This window comes from Chiloscyllium punctatum, chromosome 20 (assembly GCF_047496795.1).
Source record: "Chiloscyllium punctatum isolate Juve2018m chromosome 20, sChiPun1.3, whole genome shotgun sequence".
Classification (NCBI taxonomy): domain Eukaryota; kingdom Metazoa; phylum Chordata; class Chondrichthyes; order Orectolobiformes; family Hemiscylliidae; genus Chiloscyllium; species Chiloscyllium punctatum.
This window is the reverse complement of record NC_092758.1, coordinates 10,906,208-10,933,204: the sequence shown is the minus strand read 5'-3', so window position 1 is coordinate 10,933,204 and position 26,997 is coordinate 10,906,208. Positions and strand designations below refer to the sequence as shown.

Below are 26,997 nucleotides of genomic sequence, written 5' to 3'. Positions count from 1 at the left end.
GCTTTTCCTTTCTGGCCTGATTAGCTTGTGTCTGTACTTTCACTGATACCTGTACTCCAGGTCCCTGTTTCACTACCGCATTTGGACTCTTAATTTTCCTTATTCTTCTCAAAACCTCTCCCTTATTTCTGCTGCAGCCCTTTTAAAAAAACTGCACTCCCTTTCTTACCACTGTCTTCCTGTGTTTTGCCACTGTCCTCCCATGTGTTAGCAAATTTGGAAATGATTACTTCTGATTGTTGAGTCCAAGCTGTTAAAATGTAAACAGTGAACAGCCGTGGTCCCAGCCCTGATCCTTGTTGAACAGCACTTCCCACATGTAACCAAGTCTGAGTAATTATGTTTAATTTCTATTCTCTGTTTGCTGTTCTGTAGCCAGTTTTCTCTCCATAATAGCAATGCAAACATAATTTAGTCACCTTTATTTTAAAAGTGTTTTCTCTTTCTAAACTGTGATTGCTTGCACATATTACAACACTGACTATTACACTTCAAAGAGTATTTTGTTGGCTGTGATACCTTATAGGTGGAGTGACAGTGGGGGGAGGGGAGCAATGGTGTTGCTGAGCTGGTAAAAGGTACTATACAAATGCAAGTCTTTGTTCTCCTTTCCATCTTTAATAGTGAAAGTAATAACCCCTCCTTCAAAGATATAAAATTTTTATACGCATCCGAGTTTACAGAGTCCGTGCATTTTTTCCGCAGGCAGGAGGCTTCAGTTAGAGAGAAAATTAACAGCCCTGCTCAGGAAAATGACTTTACCAGATGGGATTTTATGTGATGGAAAGCATTCCTTTTGTTCTTCTGCCCTTATTGAGCCAAAAAAGGCGCATAAAAGGTTGAGGGGTTGGATGGTTTTAATGAGGCGACAGGGTTGTAATCTTGTGGATTCTTTTCCTATTCATTCATTCGTGAGATTCAGTTATTTCTCAGTGTAAGCCCAGCTCTGTTTCTTGGTAGTCCTCTTGCCTCTGAGGTCAGGTAGCTGTTGGCTTAAGGCACACTCCACAGTCCTGAGTGTAGGATCCAGTCTGGCACTCACTGCAGTGCCAAGGCAGCTCCACATTTACCCCATTTACCACCCCCTGAGAAAAAGAACAGAAAATGACATCACCACAGGAAATGACATCACCACAGGAAATGACATCTCCAGCCCAAAGAAACCCAAACATATAAATAGAAAGTAGGAATCATCAGCAGTGCTTTGTCCAGAGGGTCACTGAAGATGTTACATAGTCTGGGGACGAAATGTCTGAAAATGAACCTTCCAGCTCCGTGTGCAAACCTACATCCAGAATCTCAACCTGAGCTACAAATTTTCTCAAAAATCACTAGCAGCTCCACATCTTTGGAGGTGCCATCTTTCAGACAAGATAATCAACCATCTGATCTCTCTTCAGTCAATGTAAAAGATGCCAAGGTCACTTTCAAAGCCAAGCAAGGCAGTTTTCCCTGATGTCCTGAAATCACTATTCAAGACACAAGCAACCCAGTTCACCATTTATCATATTTCTCAGTGAGAATTTATAGTCAGAGATGTTGAAGCACAGAAACAGTTCCTTCGGTCCAACTCATCCATGCCGACCAGATACCCTAAATTAATCTAGTCCCATTTGCACGCACTTAGCCCATATCACTATAAACCATTCCTATTTGTATACCCACCCAGATGCCTTTTAAATGTTATAATTGTACCAGCTTTCACCACTTCATCTGGCAGCTCATTCCATACACGTATCACCCTCTGTGTGAAAAAGTTGCCCCTTAGGTCCCTTTTATATCTTTCCCTTCTCACTATAAACCTATGTCTTCCAGTTCTCGACTCCCCCACACCAGGGAAAAGACTTTGTCTATTTATCCTATCCATGCCCCTCGTAATTTTATTAACCTCTATGAGGTCACCCCTCAGCCTTCAATACTCCAGGGAAAAAAGTCCCAGCCTGTTCAGCCTCTCCCTATATCTCTAACCCTCCAACCTTGGAAATATCCTTGTAAATCTTTTCTGGACCCTTTCAAGTTTCACAATATCCTTCCTATAGGAGGAAGATCAGGATTGCACAGAGTAGACCAATAGTGGCCTAACGAATGTCCTATACAGTTGCAACATGACCTCCCAACTAACTTGCTGTGTATAAATTGACAACTGTGCTTCTCTGCAACAATGATTACACCCCAAATCAGTCTGTAAAGTGGAACTCAGAATCACAGAATTGTTATAGTGCAGAAAGAGGCCATTTGGTCCATCATGCCCACACTAGTTCTATTACCTTATGCCTCTTGCCTTTTGCCCAGCTAGTTGGGCGGCACGGTGGCTCAGTGGTTAGCACTGCTGCCTTACAGCACCAGGAACCCAGGTTCGATTCCAGCCTCGGGCAACTGACTGTGTGGAGTTTGCACATTCTCCCTGTGTCTGCATGGGTTTCTTCCGGGTGCTCCGGTTTCCTTCCACAGTCCAAAGATGTGCACGCCAGGTGAATTGGCTATGCTAAATTGCCCTTGGTGTAAGGTGGATTAGTCAGAGGGAAATGGGTCTGGGTGGGTTACTCTTTGGAGGGTCAGTGTGGACTTGTTGGGTCGAAGGGCCTGTTTCCACACTGTAGGGAATCTAATCTAATAGTCATGCAATGCCCTTTTGAATGCCTCCATTGAACCTGCCTCCACCATATTTCCAGGCAGTGCATTCCAGACCCTAACTACTCGCTAGGTGGAAATGTTTTTGGCTCACATCACCCTTGCTTTGTCACCTTCTGAGGTGTGGAAAGGATCTTTGCAAATGCAAGTCCTGAGGGGCCATGACACTGATGGAGTCTCCCTAGAGGAAGGGAACAGTGAATTCACTGTAACAGATTATACACAAAACATCAAAAATTAGTTCCACTCCAAAGATTACTCACATGAAATTATAGTGTGGATGTCAGCTTTAACTCACTCAGACTAAATTCCACTCAGTGCATTGTTGGTCTTCGAGGGGGTGTAGTATCGATTTACAGAATTACACCAGGGTTAAATAATGAGGACTGGCTCCATAAACTAATCTTATATTCCCTCAAGGGTAGAGATTAACGGGATGATCAAATCAAATGTATTTAAAGGATGAATAGAAAGAAATTATTTCCTCTAACTGGAGGTTGAGGGAGCCCAGAATCCAGGCATCGTGTCTGGAAGGGGCAGCTCACACTGGGATTCTGGAGGTCAATTAAAAGTTCAAAACTGAGATTGATAGATTTCATTAGGTAAGGATACGAAAGGCTTGTGAAACCAAAGTGCATACATGGAGTTTAATTGACATTTTCCCAGGATAGAAACATCAATGACTGAGGGACACAGGTTTAAGGTAAAAGGCGGCAAATCTAAAGGTGATATGAGAGGCAAGTTTTCTTTAATACAGAGGTGGTAAGTGCCTGGAATACACTGCCAGAGATGGCAGTGGACGTGTGTACGACAGCAAGATCTAAGAGGCCTGTGGACAGATACATGAATATGCAGGGAATAGAGGGATATAGACTGCGTAAGAAGGCATCATGTGTTGCCACAGGCTTGGCAGATCGAAGGGCCTGTTCCTGTGCTGTACTGTTCTTTGCTCTATTTATAAGAGCAGATCTTACAGAATGTTAAAACAGAGTGAAGGTAATGAATTGCGGGCATCCTTGGCTAGGCCAGCAGTTATTGCCCATCCCTAATTGCCTGGAGGACAGTTTAGAGTCAACCACATTGCTGTGGGTCTGGAGTCACATGTAGGCCAGACTAGGTAAGGATAACAGATTTTCTTCCCTGAAAAGAAATTGGTGAATTTTGATTGCTATTAGGATGGCTTTTAAAATTCGAGATTTTTATTGAATTCAAATTCCACCATCTGTCATGATGGGACTTTAACCCTTGCACCCAGAAGTCTGATGTGCTGGATTACTCATTCAGCGACTACTCCCACTGCCTCACCCATATTCCAACAGTGACTCATTTGTATTTGATCAATTGAATTTCACTGCTGAGGCATTCCATTGCAATAGCTTGGCCAAGCAGACTCTGATTTCTAGAAAATTGGTTCGTATCTGCAACTTTTCTTGAATGATGGTGTCTCCTGGAGGAGGTATAAGTTCCCCCAGACCCCGGCATTAGGGTCAATCACACGATCCTCACCTTGTGATCCCATGAAAGTTGGTGGTGCCCAAGCAACTTGACAATGGTTGGTATCACGATTAAAGTTCTCCTCTGCCTTACACATATCATGATTGGAATTGTCCCATCACCAACATTAGCACCTTTCATTCACATAGCACCCCTGGATGGCACAGTGTCTCAGTGGTTAGCACTGCTACCTTACAGCGCCAAGGACCTGGGTTCAAATTTCAGCCTCAGGTTCTGTGTAGAGTTTGCACATTCTCCCTGTGTCTGCATGGGTTTCCTCTGGGTACTTGGGTTACCTCCCACAGTCCACAGGCTAGAGTAGATTTGCTAAATTTCCCTGAGTGTTCAGGGATGTGTAGGCTGGGTGGGTTAGCCATGGGAAATACAGGATTACAGGGACAAGGTGGGGGGAGTGGGGGGGTGATGCTCTTCAGCAGGTCAGTGGGGACTCAAAGGACTGAATGGCCTGCTTCCACAATGCAGGGAATTCTATGATTCTACACAATAACCCCAAAGCACTGAGCAACATGGAATATGACAAGAGGAGACCAAATGCTTTGCCAAAGTGATAGATTTAAAAAGAGCATCTTCAAGGAAAAGAAGGAGGAGAAGAGCTTTCCAAACAGAATTCCTGAGCTGACGCCATGACCTCCAATGTTGCAGCAACTGAAATCAATGGCGGGAGGGGGATGTGGGAGAAACCAGAATGAGAGAAAAACAGGGATGGCTGAGATTTGTCAGGCTGGAGGAGGGGGGAGGGAATTATAGAGACCGGCTGGGTTTGAAAACAAGGAAGAGAACTTTAAAATGGAAGAAGCCAGAAAAGAGAGGATCCAGATTTTCTGATGCCCAGGAAGACTTTATCTGCAGTGTTTGATGGGAGGTGTGCATCAGACCCCCTCAGAATGTCCAATGTAACAGAGTCCATGGCAATTACCAGAACACTCCCCCTACCTTTGGAATACTGAAAATATTCTCTTAGAAAAAGGTCAGGCTCATCGACTTGTTACAAAGATGTTAAAAAGGAATTTTTTTTCTCCGTGGTTTTACGAATATATTTTATTCATTTTACACCCCCACCTCCCCCCTCCCAGCATGCCTGCAGACACCTCCCCTCTCCCCCAGATCTGATACACCTCTGTCCAACTCATTCCACCCTAAACTCTCAATTAACCAGTGCTCTTACCATCTTGCAACTGGCATCTAAACAAGACGCAATGGCATCTTACTCACTTGGGACCCTAGTCAACTGGCACTCTGCCTACTCTATGCCCTCACACCCTGCAGCCTACTTCCTGGACAGTCTACCCACTGGGCACTTCAGCACACTACCCACTTGGCATCTTTTAGAATTAGAATTCCTTTCATATGGAAACAGACCCTTCGGCCCAACAAGTCCAAACTGACCCTGTGAAGAGTAATCCACCCAGACCCATTCCCTTATCCTATATTGTACCTAACCTACACATCCCTGAACACCAGGCCAATTAGCATGGCCAATTCACCTAACCTGAACATCTTTGGACTGTGGGAGGAAACCAGAGCAGCTAGAGGAAACCCACACAGACATGGGGAGAATATGCAAACTCCACACAGTCACCCAAGGGTGGAACTGAACCTGGATCCTTGGCACTGTGAGGCAGCAGTGCTAACCACTGAGCCACCGTACTGCCCTTTCAAAGCAGCTGTGAAATTAGCTCTCTATAATTTGGATATTTAAATCACAGAATATAGCAACTACTGCCATGAGCTAGGGGACATGGCTTACCTTCACCCACTTCCCCATCATCAACTATCCTGCAATGCAAGGACACAGCTGGATTTAGGGCATGCTCTGCTTTTGGTCAGAACTTCCTGCTGAAAATGTGGAGCAATCCCTTAATAGATAAAAACCTGGGAGCAGAGTGGCAATCTGACTATAATTGCCATCTCTTGGAAAATCTGACCCAGAGAAACCAAGTTCAAGGAGAAAAACAGAAGGAAGTTAATGCAAAGGCAATTATTCCTGTGAATAAATCCAATAAAATGTTTACTTAAAACCACAGAATAATTCCCTTCTTAATATCTTTGTAAGAAATCAATGAGTCAGCTGCAGAAATTGACTTTTTTTAAGAGAATTTCTTCAAGGTTTGAAATGGCAAGGATAAATCGCCTAATTGGTTTGGATTCTCTCCAATACAGAAGATTAGGGAAGAATCTAAGTGAAGTATTTACAATGATTTAAACAAAAAAAAATGATAGAGTAATTAGTGATAAGCTACTTTCTCCTGTGATAAAGTCCAGCATAAAGGAGTATTTAAATAATCTTAAAATTAGAGCGAATCAGAGGAGATGGCATTGTGTGAAAATGTTGGGCTTGCAATGCTTAAATTCTTTAGGGTTTTGTGGCGTGGAGGTATCTGAGCCTGGAGACCCAGGTTCAAGTCCCACCTGCTCCAGAAGGTTGTCATAACATCTCTGAACAGGCTGATTAGGAAAAATCTACAATTGGGACCAGTGTGTGTTCAGGAGAAATGACAGAAAGTGGATTTTACACAGAAGCCAGTGATCATTCTCTCCCAATCCCAAAAGGCTGTTGAATTTGGGGTCTTTTCTGGTCATGGGACACGGATGTTGCTAGGTGGGCCAGCATTTATTGTCCATCTTTAGTTGCCCCTGAGAAGATGGGGGTGAGTTGCTTTCTTGAACCGCTGCAGGCCCCGTATGGTAGGTTGACCCACAATGCTGTTAGAGAGGGAGTTGTAGGATGTTGACCCCAATGACAGTGAAGGAATGGTGATAATTTCTAAGTCTGATTGGTGATTGAGTTGGGGGAAACTTGCAGGTGGCAATGCTCCCATGTTTCTACTTCATTGTCGATCTCGATAATAGTGGTCATGGGCTTGGGAGCTTTGACGATAAGAAGCCTTGGTGAGTTAGTGCAGTGCATCTTATACACTGCTGCTACTGTGCAGTTGAACTTTTCAAGACTGACAGCGATTAATCTTCTTCTTGGTGCTGGAAAAGTGGACCTATCAAGAAACGAGGAGCAAACGAATAAAATGAATTTGGTATGAGCTATGCTCTAATTGAATGTTCGACCAGGTTTGAAGGGCTAAATGGTCACCTGGTTGGGCCAGTGTTGAAACAATCAACTGTGAGGCTCCCATAGATCAGTAATGTACGTAAAGACCAGACAATCACAGCCAATCATTGAAATGTCTTTCTGTAATTAAACTATTTTCTAATCAACCTGTCCTGAGATGCTATTACACACGTCTGGCCTCCTGGCTCAAAGGGAGGGATACTACCATTGAGATGGTGGTGGACACAGCTTCAATGCCAATTCTTTTCTTGAAGACATTGAGTAAATCCTTGAGGGAGGATATATTTGCAGGACAATAGACAAACAGCAGGTGGTAGTGTGAGTAATTGGGGAACACCCCTCTAACTGTGCTGGAGAGAGCAGCACGATGCGCTGAACAATCTCCTTTTGTGCTGCCTCATTCTACAATTCAGTATTACTTTATTTGGGGAAAATCCCTCAATGCTCAGAGAACAGAACTTTCAGGGGAACTCTCAGGGGAACTCCCCACCCAACAGTTTGTTTTCCTTTCCCAGAAGACTCTGAAGACTACACATGGAATGAATCAGCAGCTGTTGGACTATAATCTGGTGTTGTGTGATTTTTAAAATAGAAAACATGGCTGCCAAATCAGCACAGCAAGATCCCACAATGTGACAACAAACAGTTATCTGTTAAAGGACAAATATTTAACCAAAGTACCAGCTTAATTGGCCCTGATGTTTGTCTGAAGAATGGTGTGGGATCCCTTGAGATGGGGATGGGGGGGCAAGAGGATGGAGCCACAATGTAATGTTTTATCCAAAGGCAGCATGGCCAACAGTGCAGCATTCTCTCAGCTTTGCACTGACTGGCTCTCTGATGGGTTCGGTGGTCTTGCTAAGCAGGTACAGTACTGAGCAGCTGCCAACTCACCCACTACTAGCCAACATTGTAAGAGCTGCCTGACTTGGTGTAGGCTGTAACCAGCAGAAACAGGATGAGGTTTTTAAGAGGTCCACGGGAGGCTGCGGGCATATGAGTGGGTAATGGATTTAATGTGAGTGACATGTTACAGGGCGCACACTATACTACCCTACCCAACCCCCCTCCCACCCACCAGTACCTCAGCATCCAAGAACGGTAGCATCCTTAAACCAGAGCAATCTCTAAACTAGGGTTTGACCAGTTCCATTTCTACCATCCTAACAGACATAAAATCCAAGAAGTTGCTGATTAACCATAGCGTTCAAACACTATCAGTAAGTCAATAACAGATCCAGGCACATGAGCTGAAGAAACCTTACTGATGGAAAGCTTTGGGAACCAAAGTTCACTCGTTCCACCTAAATCTTATTGCACCCAACGTGTCATACAAACAAGGAGCAGGAACAGGCCAATTGAATTGTCAACCTGGCATTCATGGCTGAACAGATTGTGGCCTCAACTGCACTTTCTGCCATGCCACCCAACCCCATCTTGATAGATTCCTGACTAACGTGGAGTCAAAGGTCATCTGTCTTAAGAATATTCAATAAGCCAACCCCGACGTCCTCTCCCGGGCAGAGAATTCCATGTGATTCTCAAAATAACTCATGTACATAGTATGGAAAAATTATTTCCTGGTAGAAATCAATCTAATTTACAATGGAACTAATGAATACAATCTGGTTTGACTGTTTCCCTGAGGAAGCCTGTTCCAGAGCTTGACTGTTCATTCACTGATATATTTCTGCAAAATACTTTCAAATTTAACCTCTGTGTTCTCTGGTTCCGCCACCCTGGAGAGGCTAGATGAAATAGCCTGTCATGGTTGATGCTACCAGTCTCTTTAGTATCCTAAAACAAGCACTGTATTGCTATCTCCATCTCTTCTCCACAAGACTTCAAGAAGAGAAGGTCATTAGGGCCCCTCAAGCCTGCTTATCATTTGATGAGATCTGGTTATGACCTTAACTACACTTTCCTGCCTGCATCATCCTTCAACACCCCCCAAATAACCCTCAACTCCCTTGTCAATCAAAATTGTCTCACTCAACCTTGAGTACATACAATAGCCCAACCATCACTGCCCACAGAGACAAAAACGCCAAAAACAAATAAGCCTCCGGGGGAAATCGTTTCTCCTCATCTTCATCTTAAGTAGGATACTCTTTGCTTTGAAACCGTGTCCCTCTAGTGCTAAGCACCTACACAAGGGGAAAAGTCCTCTCAAAATCCACCCCCAGAATCTCATGTTTTCTTAACATCATGTCTCATTCTTCTAAACCCCAATGCAAATAAGAGCCTTTTCTTATAAGACAACCCTCCAGCTCAGGAATCAGTCAAGTGAATCTTCTTGGAACTACCGCCAAATGTAAGCATCTCCCTCTTTAGTTAAGGGGTACGGAATACACCAGGAGTGTTCTCATCATTGCCCTGTACAGTTGTATTTTTGTATTTTTATACTCCATTCCCTTTGTAATAAAAGAAAACATTCCATTCCATTTTAATCTGTGCATACACCACCACCAACACCCCCACTCCACCCTACCTCCAGTTCTAGATTCCACTGTGAGAGGAGACATTGTATCAGAATCTATCTAATAGAGAACCCACTGAAATTTTAATGTTTCATAACATTACCTCGAACATTTCAATATCCAACCTGTCAAGCTCCCTCAGAATCATCTATGTTTCTGGAATAGTTCTGGAATTAAAAATCTACAAATGACTATGAAAAATATTGCGGACTATTGGAAAAACTCATCTGGCTCATTAAAGTCCTTCAGGGAGGGAAATCTGTCATCTTTATGTGGTCTGGCCTGCATGTGACTCCAGACTCACAGCAGAGTCAACTGACCTCTGAAATGACTTAGCCAGCCATTCAGTTCAAGGGCAGATAGGAATGGGTAATAAATGCTGGCCAGCCAGTGAAGCCCATGTCCCTGTTCAGAACCATTTATTTCTGAAGCTATCTCTGGGCTCTTCATATTATCTCACCAAAAATGCTTCTCACTTCTAACAGCTAAAGTAAAATTGTCACTTTTAAATGTGTAATTGCTTCACCCAGCAAAGAAGTTAATTATGTTGGAATTTCTTGTGGCGTCCTTCAGTTTCAGGAACTTTGAATGTTTGTACATCAAGAAGGATGTATTGTATCATCTAATCAAACTCTAAATATCTCCCTTTATGTCATTAATGCAGAGATAATACATCACTGTCTAATTCTTTTGGTTGCAGTTAAGTTAGGTGTTGTCTGAGAGCCATCTTGCATGAGTCTGGGTCTTAAAAAGATTAATTAGCCTTATTTATAAAAAGAAAGAAATTATAATTACAGTCTTGACACTGCCAACAACCCCTACTGACCCTAAAAGATTAATTCTATATTTGTGTAACATAACATTTCTCCATCATGTTATTTATATTATTTAAGGTTTATTGTTATTTTAGCTTTCAGCTTAATCCAATCATTTGTTTTAAACTGAATTTGTAAATCAAAAGTAAAGAATGTTAAATGGTTTTAACCTCCAGTTGACTGCATCTGTGGATACTTCAACGTGATTGGCAACATACTTAGTAGTTGACATCACTGATGCTGGGTGTCTGGAGATCCCCTTGACCTGGTGCCAAATTTAAGGTGCCATCAGAACATGGGAAATTCTTATGACAGCTGGATTGGGCATTGATAAGACCATACCTAGTACTCTGTACAATTTTGGTCTCCTTGCATGAACTTTACTGTAAAAGAAGCAAGGGTGAAGTGAGGAAAACTTTCTCACATTGTAAGTTATGGAATGCACTACTGGAGATGTGGTGAAGGCCGGCTCAATCGCGGCACTGAAGCGGGTAATGGATGATTATTTAGATAGAAATAATGTGCAAGGGTATGGGGAGAAAACAGGAGATTGGCACTATGTAATGATGCTCATTTAATGAGCCATTCCAGGTACAATAAGCCAAATGGCCTTCTTCTGTACCATAAGCCTTCTGTGATTATTCTAAGGGAGAGACACAGTACATGCATTGGAAGCAGTTCAGAAATACATCACAAGGCTAATTCCTAGGATGAGGGGATAGGCTTTTGAAGACGAATTGAGCAGGTTTCAATAATGATCAGTGGAGTTTAGAAGAATGAACTTTTCAAAGTATATAGTTTTCTGAGGGAGCTTGACAGTGTGGATGCTAATTGGATGTTGCCCCTCATGTAGAAATCAGTGTCACAAAATCAAAATAAGGGGTCACCCATTTATGATGGAGATCAAGAGGAATTTCTTCTCCCAGAGGCCCAGTAATGTTTGCGGTTCTCTCCTCCTGAGAGCTATGGAAACTGATATTTTCAAGGCTGAGTTAGACAAACTTTTGATTGACGAGGGAGTCAAAAAGTGTGGTGCTGTAAAAGCACAGCCGGTCAGGCCGCATCCAAGGAGCAGGATAGTCGACATTTCAGGCATAATCTTTTCATCAGGAATGTGTGTGTGTGTGTGTGTATGTGTTGGGAGGGCGGGGGGGGGGGGGGGGGGGGGCGTGGAGCAAGGGGGCTGAGAGATAAATAGAAGGGGGTTGGGGCTGGGGCAAGGTAGCTAGGAATGCGATGGGGGACGAAAGTGGGGGGTGATGGTGACAGGTTGGAGTGGATAGGTGGGAAGGAAGCTGAAGGTAGGGCAGTTCAAGAGGGCGGTGCCAAGTTGGAGGGTTGGACCTGGGATGAGATGAGGGGAGGGGAGATCAGGAAATTGATGAAATTGACATTGATCCTGTGTAGTTGGAGGATCCCAAGACAGATGATGAGCTGTTCTTCCTCCAGGTGTCGGGTGGCTAGAATTTGGCAGTGGAGGAGATCCAGGACTTGCATGTCCTTGGCGGAGCGGGAGAGGGAGTTGAAGTGTTCGGCCACAGGGTAGTGGGGTTGATTAACAAGGGGGTCAAGGGTAATGGGGCGCTGGGGGACAGACAAGAAAATGTTGATAAAGTCGCAATCAGATCAGCCATGATCTTACTGAATGTTGGCATGGGCTCAAGGGACCCGACCATTAGCCTGAGACAGAGGTTAATGTCACTGTACTAGCATTCCAGAACCAACATTCTGAGGACATGGGTTTAAATCCCACTTATGGCAAATGGTGAAACCTGAATTTGGTAAAGAGAATAAACAGCAAGCCAAATGGTGACCATGTAATTATTATCAATCGTGGTGAAAATCTGCCTAATTCATTAATATCCTTTCAGGAAGGAAATCTGCATTCCTTACCCGAATCTGGTCTACATTACAGGAAGTAAGCAGGAGAATGGGGCTGCGAAACAAATGTCACAGCAGACTCAATGGGCTGAATAGCCTAGTTCTGTTCCTATAGCTTGTGTTAAAATGTGATCGACTCTTAACTCTCCTCTGAGCAATTAGGAATGGACAATAAATGCTGGTCTAGCCAGTGATGCCCATATCCCATGATTTAATTATTAAAAATGACCTGATCCTGTTCCTTGTGTTCTTATGTTTCACATCTGGTATGTGCTGTTGGACTGGTGGATTGAAGCAGGGAAACATTGTGGAGCACAAACAGATAGAGATAAGTACAGAGAAAGAAGAGGGGGAGACTGCCACGTACATTATTGTGAGCTTACACTCATGCATCACCCAAAGTGACACCAACCGTAAACAGCGAGATTGCTGGCTGCCAGCTGGTATTTTAACCTGACAGCCAGGAACACTCAGTCAACGGGAATCTTGGAGCTAATATATTCACCAGGCCATGTGGCTCCAACAGCCAATCACTGGGGACAGGTTGAGAATTGCAGCGATTTCTTCCTGGGGTCAGCAAAATGTCAACATCTTTGACTTTTAAACAAATGGACCATGGCCTATATTTAAAACGCGCAAAGGGAGGCAAAGTGGGGACAGGGAGTTAGCTGATGCATGACTCAACATTAGCAAGAGTTAAAAATCACACAACTCCAGGTTATAGCCCAAAAGCACTAGCTTCCAAATAAACCTGTTGGACTATAACGTGGTGTTGTGTGATTTTTAACTTTGTCCACCCCAGTCCAACACCAGCACCTCCAAATCATAAGCAAGAGGTGAATGACGTCTTGTGCCTTATAGTTGCAGTAGTTCAGTTTGAAACATGATATCAGGAAGAGGCTATTCAGTTCCTTGAGCCTGTTCTGCCAATTAATTCAATCACAGTGGAAGTGTGACTTATTTCCATCAACCTGCCTTGGTTCTATCACCATAATGGTATTATCACTGGGCTATTTATCCAGAGTCGAGAGTGTGTTGCTGGAAAAGCACAGCAGGTCAGGCAGCATCCGAGGAGCAGGAGAATCGACGTTTCGGGGCAGAGCCCTTCATCACTCATTCCTGACTCTCGACTCTGATCTCCAGCATCTGCAGACTTCACTTTCTCCCTGTTTATCCAGAGACCCGGCTTGCCCAAGGACCTAAGTTTCGAATCTTGCCACAGCACATGGTGGAATTTGAATTCAATGAAAATCTGGACTTAAGAGTCTTACGAGGACTATGAAAGCATTGACAATTGTCAGAAAAGCACACTTAGGTCCTTTAGGGAATGAAACTACCATTCTACTTGGTCTGATCTACATGTGACTACAGACCCACAGCAATGTGGTTGACATTTAACTGCCCTTTGGGCAATTAATATTGGCCTGGCCAATGATATCCACATCTCATGAAGGAAATTTTTTAAAAAACCATCAATGCACTTTCCCAACAAAAATCTATCCACTTTATGTTCAAAGCTTGTCACCCAGCATTACCAGAATTCTCTGGTTGGTGGGGGGGGGGCAGAGAAAGAGTTCCAGATTTCCACTACCTTCTGGATGAAGAGTACTTCCTCACATCTCACCCAGCTCTAATTTTAAGGTTATACTTTCTTACTCTGGACTGCTTCCAGCAGAGACAATAATTTCTCTCTAATTAACTTATCAAATCCTTTATATTACAGTAGGTTGCTCCTTAATCTTCTAGTTGTATTAATCAAGTGGGGGTTCAGACATGTTGTGACACAACTCTGGAGCAGGTTCAGACTTGAACTCAGGCCTTGTGGCTAGAGGTAGGGTCAGTACCAATGTGACACAAGAGCCACTTAAATCTTCTAAATTTGACAAACTCTAACCCTAGTCTCTACACCCCTGTAACAAAACATAATGACCCCAGAGTGGTACTCAAGAGTAAAATACATTCCCTTTGCCCCATCTAACTCTGCCAAAGCTCTTATCAGAATTAAGAAGTGCCAATTTAAGACAAGGAGGAATTTCTCCTCTCAGAGGGACGAGTGTCTTTGGAATTCCTTGCCAAAGAGAAATGTGGGGACAGAGTCTTTGTGTATATTTAAAGCTGAGATAGATAGATTCTTGATCAGTCAGAGAATTAAGGGTTATGGGGAAAGGGCAGGAAAATGAATGCGAGGAATGTCAAATCAGGCATTATCCTATCAAATGGCAGAGCAAGTTGGAGTGTCTGAATGGCCTACTCCTGTTCCAATTTCTCATGGACTTACGATCTAACTGAGGCTTTTTGGAGTGAGTCACGGACTTATTCACTCTTACAACACAAAAAGAGGAAGTTTAGCCATCATGCCTGGCAATCTCTTTGAAACAACAACTATATTTATATGGTACCTTTACTATAATAAATCATTACAAAGTATGACACGAGACACATTATAAGCTATTGGGACAAACACTTGGTCAAAGAAGTAACTTTTAAGGGAACTTTTAAAGGGACAAAATAGACAGATGGAGAGGTTCAGGGACTGAATTCCAGAGCTTTCAGACTAGGTAATTGAAAGTACAGTTGAAATTAGGCACACACATATCTTGAAGAGTTGAGAGGCTGGAGGAGAGAGAGAGAGAGAGAGAGAGACAAGATGAAGAAGAAACTTGAAAAATAAAGGAGAATGGAACTTGAGTGGGAAATGCTATCAATTAGTGAGACCATAAGGTGTAGGAGCTGAAGTAGGCCATTTCAGTCCTGTCCAGTCTGCTCCAACACTCAATGAGATTGTGGCTTATCTTACAATCCTCAACTCCACTGTCTTGCATTTCCCCAGAACCCGTGCCTCCCTTACTGATTAAAGATCTGTCTGTGTCAGCCTTGAATATATTTAACGACACAGCCTCAACAGCCCTGGGGGGTAAAGAATTGAACGGATTCACTACTCTCTAAGGGAGACCCTTTACTTCCCCACAAGGGGAAAACAACCTTTCTGCATCTACCTTGTCAAGTCCCTCACAGAAGTCCCACCCTTCATCTTCCCCTCACATCCTCTCATGTATTCATGTCCGATTGCCTTTTGAAAGCTTCTGTGGAATTTGTGTCCTGCAGCCATTCACCAATCCCTTTCCAAACTTTAACGCCCCCACGTGAACACATTTCCCTTCCCTCAAACCAAATGTGATTGGCTCACTGAACACAAACCAGAAATAAATCTGGAGACCTTGTACATCCCTGACACTCACTCACAAGACAGAGCATATCGGTCACCTGTCGGTAACTCTCCTAGACTAATAGCTCCACAGAGCCAAGAGTTCAAATCCCACTGCAATCGCATGGACTAGCAGTGGATAAGATTGGCCTTGTAGATGTGACGGATGTTTGTGAAAATCCAGCTGGTTCAGGAATGTCAATCAGGAAAGAACATGTATTTATAAGAAAAGATTTCAGGGCTTCCAAATCTCCCACAGCACCTGACAGCGACAGTTACACTTTCAAAGTGTAGTCACTGCTTTAATGTAGGGAAACATTGCAGATAATGCATGCACAGACAGATCCAAATAATCATATTGAGATAATAACCAGATCGTAAGTTCAGTTTTCTTTGCAGTAATGTTGACTGAGGGATAAATAATGTCCCCAAAGCAAGTGGGGAAAGTCACTTGCTTTTCCATTTGAATTAGTTCCCTGTTTGAGCAAGAACTGAAAGTTTAAAACTCGGGTAGCTTTTTTAAAAAATTAACACGAGGATTTGTAGCAAAATACAAATTTGTTAAAGTATAAAGCAATTGAGTTAATGACTTACATTTCTGTAGTGCCTGTCACAACCTCAAAACGTCCAACAATGCTTTGGGAGCCTAAGAACAGTAGTAGGTCATTCAGCCCATTGAGTCTGCCCATTTGAAATAATCAAAGCTGAGTGAACACTTCAATGCCTTTTACGTACACCATCCTCAAAACTCTGTACATCATTGGTGACTCATTCTGGAGTCCGTTCACAAGTCGATTTGTCCGCAAGTAAGAACACATTGCAGGAGAATGTAAAGCAGCTATTTGCAAGGACAGGAAATGTTTTTAAGTCAGGTCTTTAAAATTACACCCCTGCATAGGCTTGCAATTGTAAGTATGAGTGTTCGTAGATCGGACGTTTGTAAATTGTGGAGCCCTCAGACAGTGTACATGTACAATCAGGGTTACACTGTGACTGTACACAGGAACAGGAATAGGCCATTCAGCCCTTCGAGCCTGCTCTGTCATTAGGTTTGAATCATGGCTGATCTTGGCCTATTCCAAATGCTGCTTTGGGCCTATATCCGTTGCTTAATAAAAGGTTGTCTATCTCAGGTATAAATTCAAAAATTGAATTAGCATCAACTGCCTTTTGAGGAAGAGAGCTACAAACCTCCACTACCCTTTACGTGTAGAAGTGCTTTTTCAAACATCTCTCCTGAATTCTAATGCTCAGGCTATGCCCTCGGTTCTAGAATCTAGAACCAATGGAAACAGGTTATCTGTATGAATCCTGTGTTACCCTGTTAATATCCTGAACACCTTGATTAGATCACTCCTTAACCTCCTAAATTCTAGAGAAAACAGTCCTAATTGTCTAATCTCTCCTCATAACATAACCTCTGAAGTCCAGGTATCATCTTTGTAAAGGATGTATATTCCAAAAGCCGCAGGAGGTATTCAATTTGCTTCAAGATTAACTCAACTGCCCCCCAACTTGGTCTATTTGGGATTGGGAAAAAACAAATCCAGCCCTCCAACTCTCTGCAATTTCTGTGCAATGTCCATTCTCACTGCGTGCACATCCTCTGACATTAACTTCCTCCCAAAGCTTTTCACATTTTTCCCCTCAGTTCCTTAAAACCTACCTCCTTGTACAAGTTTTAGGCAGTTTACTAGCCATTGATTGAGCCCAGTGCAATGTTGCCTAATAGCACACCTATTACATGGTTTGGTATGTTCTTAACAGTCAGTTAAAGGGACTATACAAATGCAAGTTTGTGTTGTTGTTGTGAGTAAAGACATTTGCCAGGTAATGATAGATTAGTGACTATAGAAGCTGGACTGCTTTTACTTGGAGAAGATGGTTAAGAGGAGACCTGATTGGAGTAGTCAAAATCAGGAGAGATCTGGAAAGAACGGTGAGGGAGACTCATGACAGAATCAAGAACAAGAGGGCATGGTTTTAAAGAAGCAAAACTGATATTTGCAACTTTGGAAAGTTGCACAGGGCTGGTGAGGAACGGCCATTAAGTCTATTCAAGGCAGAGATAGATTCTAATCTGCAAAGACATCAAGGGTAACGGGGGAAAGGCAGCAAAGTGGACTTGAGTATTATCGCATCAGTCAGATATAATTGAATGGCAGAGCAGACTCGATGGGCTGAATGGCCTACTGCTGCTCCTATCCCCTGGTCTTGTGGGTAGGGTTTAGTGAGTGTACGGCGTGACAGTCTGCTGGAGGCAGGATCCATCTAGGCTTTCGAGAAGAAACGGGACAGTAATTTGAAAGGGGGTGTGCCGGGTGACGGGGAGAAGGCAGGATAATGGCAGCAGGGCCAGATGCTCATTGGGAGAGCCGGCACAGAGAGCGCGGGCCGGATGGCCTCCTCCTGTGCACTGTACCCATTCTGTGGAATGAGGGGCGGGGACCGGAAAACACTTATCAAAGTTCAGGTGAAAAAAAACACACACACACACAGATAACTCAGATCGTCCTACCCCGTCGTTGCTTTAAGAAGGTGCGTGCGACCCATTCGGAGAGAATCGCTGTTGCTGTCTGGTGGAGAATGAATCCGTAGATTACCCCCTCTCTTTCATTCCGCTGTGAGGAAAGTTAAAGTTAAGTCTGACAGACACATGCATTCGTTGCTGGGACATCCGATAGCAGGAGCAACAGGGTTAAGAAAGGGCGTTGCAAACGCTACAGTTAAATTGCAACAAAGCAGGCGGTGACTTTACACTCTGGTCTCAGCTATTGGGAGAACGGTAAGATCAAATATTCGAAACCTGACAGTCAGTAACTACTTTTTTTTTACATTTTACCTTTTCCACAAAGTCAATCGTTCTTTCTTAAATGCAGTTTAAAAAAACCTACCAATTTTTGGCTTTATTGAAAACAAAGTTAATATTTAGAACAGGCAACAGTTTTTCTCCCTCAGAGAATTTAACTTCTCAAAAAATGTTAGTAAAAAACTTTTGGAGAAAGTACAAGATGAATTGAAACCTTAACTGTAAACGTTTCTCAGCTGATTTGGAGAGCGTGAAAATATTGTCATAAGTGATTCTTAAAAGATCTAATAGACTCAGTATTTAATTTGGCTACAGAATTTAAGAGTTCCCAGTTTGAGGTAGCAGGTTAGGATTTAAATAACTTGGAGTGTCTTTAAAAACAATAGGGTTATTCGTGATCTGGACTTTTAAGAGAGTGGTCTAACAGCTGGAGTGTTTGGGGTGCAGTATTTCTGATGAGGAATGACAATGTGAAATCAGTCTTGGTGTGTTTGCGGCATATTTCCTGGGGATCTGTCTGCCTTTTAACTTTGGACCTGTACGATGACAGGTTTAAAAGCGATGGGTGAAACTCGTGTTTTGTTCCGCTTGGTTCAAAGTAAAGTTCAAACTCCGTGTTTACTGGCCCTGTGTAAATTTCTGAGCATAATCTGGCGCCACCTCCTGTTAGCACAGTCGGGACACATCGTACAGTGTAAAGCTTGCCTTTACCTAGCGCCTTTTACTGCCTGAGTGTCCTGTGACCAATGAAGTTACTTTCTTTGGATTCCGGGTGTGGGGCGGGAGTTAGTTCAGTTGGCCGAAATAAAATACAGAATTGCACATGCAGAAGATCTGAAACAGAAACAGAAATTGCTGACGAAACTTAGCAATGTTAACTGTGCTTTTTCTCTCTCTCTCCACAAATGCTGCGAAACGTGCTGAGTCTCTCCAGCAATTTCTTTTATTGTTTTAGCTCAGTTGGCTAGATGTGATGTGCTTGTGTGATGGCAACAGCATGGGTTCAATCCTGGTCAGGTTACCATGAAAGATTCTCCTCCACAACCTATCCCCTTGCCTGAGGAGTGGCGACCATCAGGTTAAGCCACCATCTATCATCCCTCTCTCGTGACCTGGTGATTTTACCTTTGATGGACCGCAGGAAAAACAGCACACAAGTTGTGCACAGCAAACTCACACAAAAACAGCAGTTTTCATAACTCCATACAGAACAACCTTGATTATCCAAACGAGGCGGGTGGGGAATATTTTGTTTGGATAACTGAGAGTCCAGATAATGACTTGTTCGGATAATGGATAGCATTTTTATGGAACCTTGAGATCTTGTTCAGATAATCTGAAATTTGGATAACTGATGTTCAGATAATAGAGGTTATTCTGTTAACTGCTGCACTGTCGTTGAAATCAACGAGGGAAAAACAATGACTGCAGATGCTGGAAACCAGTTTCTGGATTAGTGGTGCTGGAAGAGCACAGCAGTTCAGGCAGCATCCAAGTAGCTTCGAAATCGACGTTTCGTGCAAAAGCCCTTCATCGGTTTTATTCCTGATGAAGGGCTTTTGCCCGAAACATCGATTTCGGAGCTACTTGGATGATGCCTGAACTGCTGTGATCTTCCAGTACCACTAACCCAGCACTGTCGTTGAAGGTTAAAGGTGTCTAGGAGTGGGGGGGTACACCCTCCGGTTTTTCTTCAAATTGTAGCCGTGGTTTTTTTTTGTATCACCTGCAATGGTAGATGAGATCATAGCTGAAGGGATCATTCAAAAGATAACTGCAGCACTTCCTTCTGTGCTGACTCCAGGGTCTCTGTGCTGACTCCAGGGTCTCTGTCCGGACTGTGTTCAAGTTTTAAACTCTCAATCCTGTAAAGAGGGATGTGCACTGCTCTCTGAGTCACAGCTAACAACATCTTGCAATGAATATAACATGCCTTCTTATGACATTGACGTCCAGCATTTATTGCCTGTCCCTAGCTGCGCTTCAAAGGTGTGGTGAGCTGCCTTCTTGAACCGCTACGGTCCACGTGCTGTAGGTAGACCAACAATGCTATTAGGGAGAGGATTTTGACACAGCAACACTGAAGGAACAATGATGTATTTCCAAGTCAGGATGGTGTTTGACTTGATGGGGAACTTGCAGGTGCTGGTGTTCCTATGTGCTGTGCTTGTCCGTCCAAATAATCACAGTTGCTGGTTTAGAAGGTGCTATCTAAGAAGTCTTGTGAATTGTTGCAATGCATGTTGTAGATAGCGGACACTGCTACTACTGAGCATTGATGGTGGAGAGTTTAGATGTTTGTGAATGTGATGCCAATCAAGCAGGCTGCATTGTCCTGGATGGTGTCAAGCTTCTGAGTGTTGTTGGAGCTAAACTCATCCAGGCATGTGGGGAATATTCCATCACACTCCTGGTTTATGCCTTGTAGATTGTAGAAACGATGAAGTGGCTAGGAAACTGTAGAATGTTTTGGAAGAGCTGTTTCCCACTATTTGGATGCAGCAATTACCCTAGAGGTCAGGAGATCACCATGTCAAGCAGTGAAACTGATTTTAGAAATTGAATACACTCGCAGTTTGGCACTGGAGAGAAATGTGAGTGAAGCAATTGGATTATTGTTTAAAAAACATGACTAAAGCATTAATGTTGTCAGGCAAAGAAAACTTATCCCTGCCTGATCTTAGTCAGTGTGCACCTCCTGTACCACACTGTGAACTACAATGCCATCAACGTATTAATGGAGGCTACAAATGGGGTGTTCATCTACATGCTAAAACCAATTAATGATACCAGAAGAAAAAACATTTTCAATACAGATTGAAGTCAGGTGAAGATCTCTCGGAAATGTTACCAAATTACTGGGACTAACTCAAATGGGTGGCACGATGGCACAGTGGTTAGCACTGTTGCCTCACAGTGCCAAAGACCTGGGTTCAATTCCCGCCTCAGGCAACTATCTGCGTGGAGTTTGCGTGGGTTTCCTCCGGGTGCTCCGGTTTCCTCCCACACTCCAAAAATGTGCAGGTCAGGTGAATTGGCCCTGCTAAATTGCCCGTAGTGTTAGGTGAAGATGTAAATGTAGAGGAGTGGATCTGGGTGGGTTGCTCTTCAGCGGGTAGGTGTGGACTTGTTAGGCTGAAGGGCCTGTTTCCACACTAAGTAATCTAATCTAAAAAAAATCCCTCAATCTCTCCACAAGACTGCAGTCACAGGGAAAAGGCAGGACTGGTAGACATGATGGACCAAATAGTCTCATTCGACACTGTAAAAGCCTTGTGATTCTGTTGAGTTAGTTTCACATTCAGTCTCCTTTCTGAATATAATTACTTTTCCTCTTAGAAGCATTTATTTCATTTCCCCCTTAAAAAGTTACTTGTACTACATGAGTTGGATGTTGTCATCTTTCAACAAGTACCCAACTCAAGATTAGATTACCTACAGTGCGGAAACAGGCCCTTCGGCCCAACAATTCCACACCGACTCTCCGAAGAATAACCCACCCAGTCCCATTTGCCTCTGAATGATGCACCAAATACTATGGGCAATTTAGCATGGCCAATTCACCTAACCTGCACATCTTTTGACCTACAATTTTATACTCTACACCCTGAACAATGAAGGCAAACAAATCATATACTTTCTTGACCACCTGATCCATTTGTGTTTCCAATTTTAGGGAACTATGGACCTGTATGCAGAGATTCCTCTGTATATTGTTGCTATTCATGGTTCAGCTATTTCCTGTGCGCTTCCCTCCTGCATTAGATCTTCCAAAATGCATCAACCCATTGGTTCGGATTAAACTCCATCTGCCATTTCTCCATCCAAGTCTCCAGCCTATCAAGATCCTGCTGTATCCTCTGGCAATGCTCATTATCTGCAACTTCTCCAAATCTTTGTGCCATCTGCAATCTTACTAATCAGGCCACCTACATTGTTCTCCAAATTATTTACAAAATTACAAACAACAGGGGCTCCAGCATTTATCACAGATCTGTAGTCCAAAAAAAACCCTATGACCAAGCTAGTACAGTATCCTTCTTACCAGCTCACTGTGGGCCCATTTTACTTCATTTTTTGTCTCTGCCAGGAGGGAATAAGCTTTCACCACCAGACTATAACAAGTTGTCACACTTAAAAGATAGGAACATGAGAAACAGTGGACATGGGTGATGATTTGGCCCATCGAGCCCATTCCATCACTGGCCTAGATCACAGCTGATCTCCTTGGATGTCCCTTTCCTGCATTATTACCCCATTTCCAAAGATTCACTACTTGAGTGAAAAAATCTCCTCCACATCTCAGACCTAAATAACCTGTCTCAGGTTTAGATTACATTAGTGTGGAAACAGGCCCTTCAGCCCAACAAGTCCACACCGACCTGCCGAAGCGCAACCCACCCATAAACCTACATTTACCCCTTACCTAACACTACGGGCAATTTAGCATGGCCAATTCACCTTACCTGCACATCTTTCGGACTGTGGGAGGAAACCGGAGCACCCGGAGGAAACCCACGCAGACACTGGGAGAACGTGCAAACTCCACACAGTCAGTCACCTGAGGCGGGAATTGAACCCGGGTCTCTGGCGCTGTGAGGCAGCAGTGCTAACCACTGTGCCACCCACTGAGCTAGGTGTGACCTAGCTCGAGACACTCTCTACTCCTACTCTCCCAAACCAGGGAAAAACACTGTTCCCTCCCATATCGGTGGGGTGTAAGTGACACGTGTAGTAGGGGCACGATCGTTAAAATCAATCCACACAGAAATAGATCAGAGGACTATGTTGGTACAGGTCGTTTTGCTGTGACGGTTATTTTCCTCTATAATGATATAATGAAAAAAATCACACTGTAGAAAATCACTAATAGAAAAATCACTATATCTGTCCAGTGGAAAGTTTGTTTTAATAACACTATGTCCACAATTCATCAATCAAGTTATAGCCAAATCAGGCTAATGAAATAGCAGAACAACCTGTACTGAGACAGCACGCAGAGTAGGAAAGGGGGGGGAAGCATTTGTGGGGTGCGAGTATATAGGTGAGAGGGGAGGGGCAGGGTTCTGGGGGAGAAGATAGAAGTCTGTAGGTGAGATGGGGGATGAGTGTGTGGGACAGGGGACATGTGTAAGAGAATGAGGGAGGGGTGAGTGTGGGAGAGAGGTGTTGCAGGGAGCCTTTGCCTGTCCAGTTCTGCAGCGTCCACATAACAATCTTTGTCATTGCCCTGCAGGTCTCTGCCGCAGCCTCAGTGCGAGTGAACAGGAGGCAAAAGACGCTAGGATCCAAAGCCAGAAAATTGCAGCCCAGCTGACTACTCCACCAAGTACCAACTCCAAAGGCGTCTTGCTCTTCAACAGGCGCAGGAAGAGAGTGAATGCATTCACCTTAACGAGTTACGGCCAGCGACAGCACTGCCGTGACCTGGAACCGGGCAGCCCTGCTGATGGAGAGGGCCGAGACCCTGGAGACAGTCTAGCTGGGGAGCCAGGCAGAGAACTGCCCGCAACGTCTGACTCCTCGGGGGACACCAGCCTCCAGCGCTTTCAGGGGAAAGCTGAGGGCCACACCATGGAGCCCACGCTGACAGTCGGAAACCACGAGGAGGCAGTGGACCAGAGAGGCCAGACGGGAGCGGCAGGAGACCACGGGTCCGAGGACGGGGGTCAAAGGGATGAAGAGGCAGCGGAGGAGGATGGAGGCGAGGGGGAGCCTGGGCATGAGCTGGGGCTCCAGAGCCCCACGGGGCCACATCCAGTGGAGATCAACCATTCGGTGAAACCGGCCAGGACGGCAGTGGAGGTCCATTTGCAGAGTTCGTGCCCGCCACGCAACCCAGACGGTGAGCATCTACAGAGAGAGGTCAATGGTCAAACCGGGGGAGGTCAACATGGAGAGAGCCACATGGCCCACAGGCCCGAAGAGAGGCGGGCACCCTTGGCCAACAGGACACCCAAGCCCTTCTCGGTGGAAGGGGGCTCCCCGAAGCCCTACAAGCCGCCGGCCGGTGTTCCTGAGATCGCTCCGTACGGCCCGGTTTACTCCCACGCGCCGGCGGCCTCCACCAGGACATCCTCGGCACCGCCTCCAGGGTCCAGCTCGCCGGGCCTAGAGCGGCCGCCCGCGTGGGCCCACAAGACCGGCATCCTGGAGGAGTCGAGGGCGCGGAGGGCGGCCAGGAAGCCCATGTTCACCTTCCACGAGAAGCCCAAGGTGGCGCCGAACCCCGAGCTCCTCTCGCTGGTGCAGGGCATCGACGTCCAGAAGCGGAGGGGCGGCCAGGCCGAGGCGGCGGCGGCGGCGGAGGAGGACGACAGCCTGGGCCTCGGCGCGGAGGCCGCCAACTTCAACCAGAAGAAGCCGTCGCCCCCCGTGGCCCCCAAGCCGCCCAGCGGGAGGGGGCGCGGTCACGACCGCGGCGAGCCGCCGGTTCCCGAGTGGGCGTCGTGCCTCAAGCCGCCCGAGCTCCGGGCCCCGCGCGCCTCAGGCGCCAGCCAGGCCCTGGCCGAGGTCAAAGGTAAAGGGGCGGAGCTGTTCGCGCGGCGGCAGACCCGGATGGAGAGGTACACCATCGAGGCGCCGGTCGCCATGGAGACCAGGCCCAGGCCGCCTTCCCCCACCATGTCCCTGCCGCCATCTTGGAAATGCGGCGACCCGCCGCCCGAGCGTCCGGGATCGGGCCTGGCCCTCGGCCGCCGCTCTCCGGTATCCGCCTTCGCCCAGGTGGGCAAGGCGAACGGGAACCCCGGGCCTGCTCCCCCCCGCCGCCAGCAGCTGAGCTCCTCGCTGTTCATCATCACTCCGGAGAAGAGCCCCCTCAGCTCGCTGCCCAGAGGGGCCCCCTCTCCGCCCCGCCTCGTCAGGCCTAACCCCGGCCAGGCCTCCTACCTCAGGCAGAGCTCGGTGCCGCTCTCCTCGTGCCCCCCGACGGCCGCCAAGCCTCCTCCTGCCGCCTCCTCCCGGCTCAACGGATTCACCGAGCCGAGCCCCGCCGCGGCCGAGCCCCTAGCTCCGAGCTTCCAGCCTCCTCTTCCTCACCCCGGCCCCAGCAGCAGCAGCAGCAGCTCCCCGTCCCCCCGAGCCGCCAAGGAGGTGCCGCAAGCCCCGAGACCCTCCTTCTCCGCCCGGAAAGCTGGACTGGAACCCCAGGTGTGGAAGCCTTTCGGTCTGCTTTTCTGAAAAGAGCGGGAATCGATGGGAAAACCGCGGGGTTTTGGGCGGGGGGACGGGGGTGGGGGGGAGAGAAAAAGAAAAATCCCAAAGTTGCCTGCTCTTAGTGTCCGAAAGAGGACAAAAATCAGCTGGGAGGAGCTCTCCAGTGGAGTCCAGCACAGGGTCGATGGGCTGAATGGCCTGCTGTAAACGCCAGTGTAATTTCCTGTTGCCTCAGTTTGGGATCCAGGTGCAAATGCCTCAAAACAGAAACCTATTTTAGTTTACTCCCCATCATATTATTTACACACCTCTGGAAAAGATGGTTGCTGGAAAAGCGCAGCAGGTCAGGCAGCATCCAAGGAGCAGGAGATTCGACGTTTCTCTTGGGACTTGAACCCAAGCCTCCTGTTCCAGAGGCAGGGGCTATACCACTAAGGCACAACAGGGCCCCCAGACAAAACAAAAATCCTCCACCTTCATCACCCATCAGCTGCTTGAAAGGTCCTGCCACTAACCCCTCACTGGCCCAGATTCACAAATGTCAAGACAAATCAATCATGGCTCACCAAGCAGCTCTAGCGACCCTGTGTTTGAATGTTATTGGTTCAAATCCAAAAGCCGAAAGCTAAGCCCATAATCCAGCCCATACCCCCAATGCGACATAGAGAGTGCCATCCTAGAGTCGGAGAGTTCCGCAGCACAGAAACAGACCGGTCCAACTCATCCATGCCAACCAGATAGCCTAGGACCACGCCCCCCTACAACCCACCCTCCCATCCTGGCACTTTCCCCTGCCACCGCAGGAACTGTAAAACCTGTGCCCACACCTCCTCCCTCACCTCTATCCAAGGCCCTAAAGGAGCCTTCCACATCCATCAAAGTTTTACTTGCACATCCACTAATATCATTTATTGTATCCGTTGCTCCCGATGCAGTTTCCTCTACATTGGGGAGACTGGGCGCCTCCTAGCAGAGCGCTTTAGGGAACATCTACGGGACACCCGCACCAATCAACCACACCGCCCCGTGGTCCAACATTTCAACTCCCCCTCCCACTCTGCCGAGGACATGGAGGTCCTGGGCCTCCTTCACCGCCGCTCCCTCACCACCAGACGCCTGGAGGAAGAACGCCTCATCTTCCGCCTCAGAACACTTCAACCCCAGGGCATCAATGTGGACTTCAACAGTTTCCTCATTTCCCCTTCCCCCACCTCACCCTAGTTCCAAACTTCCAGCTCAGCACTGTCCCATGACTTGTCCGGACTTGTCCTACCTGCCTATCTCCTTTTCCACCAATCCTCGCCACCCTCTCCTCCCTGACCTATCGCCTTCATCCCCTTCCCCACTCACCCATTGTACTCTATGCTACTTTCTCCCCATCCCCACCCTCCTCTAGCTTATCTCTCCACGCTTCAGGCTCACTGCCTTTATTCCTGATG

General features: G+C 45.8%; 1 protein-coding gene and 1 long non-coding RNA gene across 4 annotated transcripts in view; one reads left to right on the top strand and one right to left on the bottom strand.

Moving 5' to 3' along the window:
* The window catches only part of LOC140491882 (uncharacterized), a 99,448-nt gene extending 79,542 nt beyond the window's left edge, over positions 1 to 19,906 (bottom strand). Inside the window, exon 1 of the long non-coding RNA XR_011963446.1 lies at positions 18,110 to 19,906. This is a non-coding gene — a long non-coding RNA (uncharacterized lncRNA). The remainder of the gene's footprint in view (positions 1 to 18,109) is intronic.
* Positions 1 to 26,997, top strand: part of LOC140491881 (uncharacterized) — a 100,968-nt gene that overhangs the window by 58,132 nt on the left and 15,839 nt on the right. For 2 of the 3 annotated variants that reach the window (XM_072590313.1, XM_072590312.1), the window contains one exon: positions 23,637 to 25,552. In XM_072590313.1, coding sequence (XP_072446414.1) covers positions 23,637 to 25,552 — 1,916 coding nt within the window. Of the gene's footprint in view, positions 1 to 17,912; positions 18,065 to 23,636; positions 25,553 to 26,997 lie in introns of those variants that run through there. The other variant, XM_072590314.1, reaches the window with a different exon arrangement.